Source organism: Anoplophora glabripennis, unplaced genomic scaffold, assembly GCF_000390285.2.
Source record: "Anoplophora glabripennis isolate ALB-LARVAE unplaced genomic scaffold, Agla_2.0 scaffold1231, whole genome shotgun sequence".
NCBI lineage: Eukaryota > Metazoa > Arthropoda > Insecta > Coleoptera > Cerambycidae > Anoplophora > Anoplophora glabripennis.
Window position 1 is genome coordinate 19,601 of NW_019417307.1, and position 5,442 is coordinate 25,042.

Here is a 5,442-nt window from a genome sequence, read left to right on the forward strand (position 1 = left end):
TCACCGTTGGCATAGGTTTACCATCACTTGGGCACTGCTGCATCACCTTTGGCATAGGTTTGCCAACACTTGCGTTGCGTACTTCCTCCTTGAACTGGAGCTGCTAGCAAGTTTTTTTGGCATCGTACTTAATCGACCCATTTTTATAAACGTGCTGAATATTACTGCCGATTGATACACTTAACTTCGCTTCACTGAAGCTGCACGAAAGAATGTGAGATTTCTTTTGGCATCGATCCTTTTTGTTGACTCCGAACTCCCTCTACCTAGATTGCGCAGGCTCCAACGATTGAGCGTTTCACCCATGCAGAAAGCGTTAGATACATACTTTGGCATTGTTGCCAGCGCAGACTTTTTATCTATGGTCTAAGCACATATTCTTTTTTACTTCTTCTACATAAAACCGTCAAAAATATGCCTCGTTATTGCAAATATTCATCAGAAATTACATATAAAAATTAGTATACTTATTAAGTACAAATTGTTTGTATGCAACTATAAAAGCCTAAAGCGAAGCAAGTGGTAGCGAATAAAAGATGTGTTTTTGATTTAATATACATATTTCGCATAAAATCAAGTATATTACAAAAAATTATGAAAACAACTATAATAATACGTACAAATTACCAAATTGACGCAAGCCAACAATGACCTGAATTTATTGGTAAAAAGAGGTGTTTTTTACTTATTTGCATCTCATTATTGCAGATAACCATTAAAAATAATAGATTAGAATACAATTGATAGACAATTTTTACATAAAAATTGACTGACAGCTGGACTGCAAATAAGATGGCCGGAAAAGAATGGCTTACGATGTTTTTAAAACGAAATCCGGAGTTATCCATACGAAAACCAGAACCCACCAGCCTTAGTAGGGCAACATAATTTAATAAGCAGAATGTCAAAAAATTTTTTTGAGAAATTAGCGGAAGTAATGGATAGATATGGATTTACTGCGGCAGACATTTGCAATGTAGATGAGACAAGAGTATCCACTGTGCTGAAGCCAAATAAAATTGTAGCTGCCAAAGGTAAGCGCAACGTCGGTGCCATGACTTCTGGGGAACGAGGGACTAACGTTACAGTAGTAACTGCTGTATCCTCTTGGAAATGCTGTACCTCCTATGTTTGTATTTCCGAGAAAACAGTTTAAGACACACTTTCTTAATGGTGGTCCCCCTGAATGAATAGGAGCAGGCAATGCTAGTGGATGGGTTACAGACGAAGAATTCTATCAGTTTATGCAACATTTTATAAAACATGTGAAACCGTCCATGGAGCGCCCTGTTTTGTTAGTGTTGGATAATCACTCCTCTCACTTGAACGTGGAGACACTAAATTTGGCCAAAGAGAACGGAGTGGTAATGTTGTCCTTTCCACCACATTGTAGCCATAAATTACAACCGTTGGATGTGTCAGTCTTTGGACCGTTCAAAAAGTATTGCGCTGCTGCTCAAGATGCATGGCTACGAAACAACCCGGGTAAAACCCTTACTATTTATGACATACCAAAAATTGTCGCTGATTCGTTGCCGTTTGCTCAGATAAGTATAAATATTGTCAACGATTTCCGAAAGACGGGCATCTTCCCGTATAATGCAAACATTTTTGGTGAGGATGAGTTTTCACCATCATTTGTAAGCGATCGTCCTGAACCAGAAATTATCGAGCAGGAAAAAAACATCCAGAGCAAGGTGTGATGTCCAGCACTGAACCTAATCCCACTCCTTCTGCATCTACCAGCCAAGCTGAACCCGAACCTGGTCCAAGCAACAAAGAAAACGAGACGATCGATTTAACACAAGTATTTTCCCCGGAAATTGTACGACCATACCCAAAGGATGGCCCTAGAAAAGCAGCTAAAACTAACAGAAGATAAAAGAAAGCTGCAATACAAACAGACACTCCCGAAAAGAACGCTTCAGAAAAGCAGCAAAATAAAACCACAAAAAAAGTTAAGAAGCCAAAGAAGAACATGGATAAGAAATGAAAGAAGAGTGTCTGTAAAAAAATACTCCAGTTATGTGAGGAAAGTGATGATGATGATTATTCCTGTCTGATTTGTTGCGAAGGCTATTCTGAAAGCTTACCAGGAGAAAGTTGGATCCAGTGTCAAGCTTGCAGGGAATGGGCACATACAAAATGTGTTCCAGGTGCTGGTTTTACTTTCGTTTGTGTCAATTGCAACAGTGACAACGACGATTAAGTTGCTAAGATCTTATTAATATTTTCTTTTAAGTCTGATTTTAAACAGAAAGACTGAATCTAATCCTGAAGTTAGTCTTAAGATACGTTGATGTTTTGTTTATTCTATTTTGAGTTAATTATTCAAAGAAAATTACTTTAAGTTTTGTTGTTCTGTCACTAAGACTATATAAATTTACTTTCATTTGTGTCAATTGCAACAGTGACAATGACCATTAGGTTCCTAAGATCTTATTAATATTTTCTTTTAAATATAAATATTTAAGTCTGATTTTAAACAGAAAGACTGAATCTAATCCCGAAGTTAATCTTAAGATACGTTGATGTTTTGTTATTCTAGTTTCGGTTAATTATTCAAAGAAAATTACTTTAAGTTTTGTTGTGCTGTCACTAAAAGACTATAAATAAAGAGCTGATTGTCAAGCAGATATTTTATTTCATCTTTAGTTAATATTGAACCCATGGCTTGGCTAGACATTTTTAGTGCTCAACTTGCCTTATACCCCTGCTCAACTTACCTCACCTATGGGGTACGTTGAGCATGTTTGACCTTCTGGACATAAACAGCTGTAGCTCTTAAATCTGACTTATTAACAATAAATTACTATGGATACTTTTGCTAAGGGATAAATTACTAATCCATCAGGTCGCATAACAACTCATTGAGATTTATCATTGAGGAGCTATATCCGCTCAAGTGAAAAATTGCTCAACTAGCCCCGCCCTACCCTACTGCATATATTGCTTCTAATTCCGTATTATTAGAAAAAGTGTAAATTGCTCATGATACAGTAAAAATATAGATAATTGTCATAATTTTGTTTAACGAGATTTTGGGATTATCACAAAGCAATACAATATTTGCGCTAGTTTGAATGCTCACTGCAAGGTGCTCACTGCAATTGAACGTAATGTAGTCCTTCACTATGATCTTTTCTCATATATAGAAAATTCCATCCATTAGAAGTCACCCAAGGTGAAATTCTAATGTATTATGTATCTGGAGCTTTTAACTGAACATATTTCAAATGAATGTCATCACGTCAAGTGATATTTTTTGTCTTTTACACACCAAACAAAGATAATTATAAATTTATTATCTTAACTTAAATTTATTTCGCGCCAAAGTAGGCGGGACTGCAATATCGATCGCCCCGATTATTCAGCCATTTCTACGAATGCTCGAATTAAATCTAAAAACTTATGTGTAATAACTCGTTAAACATAGAAAGAAAATCGTTTTGGTAAAAACTTGCGACGTATTTAAAGTACTTTTTCGCGCGCTAACGCGGCATCCGTATAACGCCCTGCTGAATATTAATCCCAATTGAACGGCCCTTGGGGTATTACCGTCAAACGTTGATATGATTTCCAGGGGTGGTGACCGGAGAATTGGCGGCTGTAGTGGTGGTGGAGCTTTATCTTGTGGCACCGTTACTGCAACCGCTGGTTGTTGCAACAACTGCCGTAATCGTGATGTGCTGCCCTTCGACGCTATTCCTTTTCCCTGAATCTCTCCGCGGTTCGAAGACCTAACAGATTTTGTAGAAGTTGCCATCTTCTTAACCGTTGGAGAGTTTGGTAATAAAATGTCACTGATGAGGGACAAATCCATGATTGTGTTGTTCCTCATGTCCGACAGTGGCCTTGATAGAATATCATCGGATGGAATTATTGCATCCATAGCACTAGCCGCCGTCGTGGTGTAGCAACCTTGGCTGACAAGCGGTTGTTGAAAATACTGAAAGTGCTGACGTTCCTCCGGCGTCACCTTTGGCATAGGTTTGCCAACACTTGCACTCTTCCTTCCTCGTGGTGTTTTTTTTTTGATATTGTACTTGATCGACCCATTTTTATTTTTTTTAATTACACAGAATTTACACTATTGTAGACGCTCACTGCAGGGTTGGCACACAAGAAATTGTAATTCTTCACTTTGATCTCCTCTCTTATATAGAAAATACACTGCAATTCAAATGCACCACGTTACAATGTCATTGTGTACACAACATTAAAACTACTATTTAATTTCAAGGTTAACTGCAATGTTTAAACGTAAATCAAGTGAAGGTCGTCACATAATGGGATATTTTTCGTCTTTTGAACTCGCTCACAAGGTCACACCCTCATAAAATATTTATCCATACCATTTAGATAGACATATTTCAAATTTAATTTCAAGGTTAACTACAATGTTTAAACGTAAATCAAATGAAGGTCATATAACAATCTTGCTCATTCACACCAGACAAATGTAATTTCAAGGTTAACTGTAATGCAAAGGTCAAATGAAAGTTACCACCCTACGCCATCTCCTTCGGCTTCCAGCCTCAAGGTCATCCATATACCATCGTATTCGGTTTTCAGCCTCAAGGTCGTCCCAAGGCCGAAAGTGGAGGGGGGGATACTTCCAACCGGTAAAAATACCCTACTATTAGCTTTCATTAGTTAGCTCTCATTTTTTCCCATAGGATAGACACTTTCAAAAATTTGTATTCAGAACATAAAAGAAGTAAATAATGTTTTGGAAATACGGATACCTGATAGGATTAAAACTTCAGGATATAAAAAGGTACAAACCTTAACGGTTTTCTGCATATTTTCAGACAATGTGCCTATGTGTTGCTAGAAATTTATCATATTATATTCAAAAAACAATTAGACCTGAAGGACAAGATAGATTATTTGTGACTTGGAAAACACCTCATAATTCCGCTAGTTGCAGCACTCTAAGTAGGTGGGTTAAAAGAGTATTACAAAAGAGTGGAACGGATATTTCAAATTTTTTAACACACAGCACTAGACGTGCTAGTACTTCGGCGGCCCTACGGACAGGGGTGAATATTGAAGTAATTAGAGCTATTTTATATCAGCATTAAATAAATATGGAATTAATGTATTATGGCCGGTTTCTCAACATTTGGCGCAATCCATTCGATAACTATCGAGTAGATAAATTTATCACACCGATAACTTTATATTGGTTTCTGAACGCATGCCTTCCAAATTTTGTTGAATATATAACAGTTGAATGGATATCTTAGTACCTGGAATAATCATAGAGGGAGCTAGCAAATGCACAAGTGTTTGCAGATTCCATTTATGAAAGAAGACATTTTCAAGAAATAATTGTAGATGGCGCCACTATCGGTCTAATAAAATTGATAACCACATAACCACAATTTACATTTATCGTGTATTTACAAACGTACCTGTTCGAGTTTTAAGTTTCTT

The 5,442-nt window shown here is 36.9% G+C and overlaps 1 protein-coding gene across 1 annotated transcript; it reads left to right on the forward strand.

Moving 5' to 3' along the window:
• The first annotated feature begins 937 nt into the window (after positions 1-937).
• On the forward strand, positions 938-1,703 carry LOC108913120. The gene is made up of 2 exons (XM_018718599.1): positions 938-1,034; positions 1,195-1,703. The coding sequence occupies exons 1-2, from the start codon at positions 938-940 to the stop codon at positions 1,701-1,703; spliced, it is 606 nt and encodes a 201-aa protein (XP_018574115.1).
• The last annotated feature ends 3,739 nt before the right edge of the window (positions 1,704-5,442 follow it).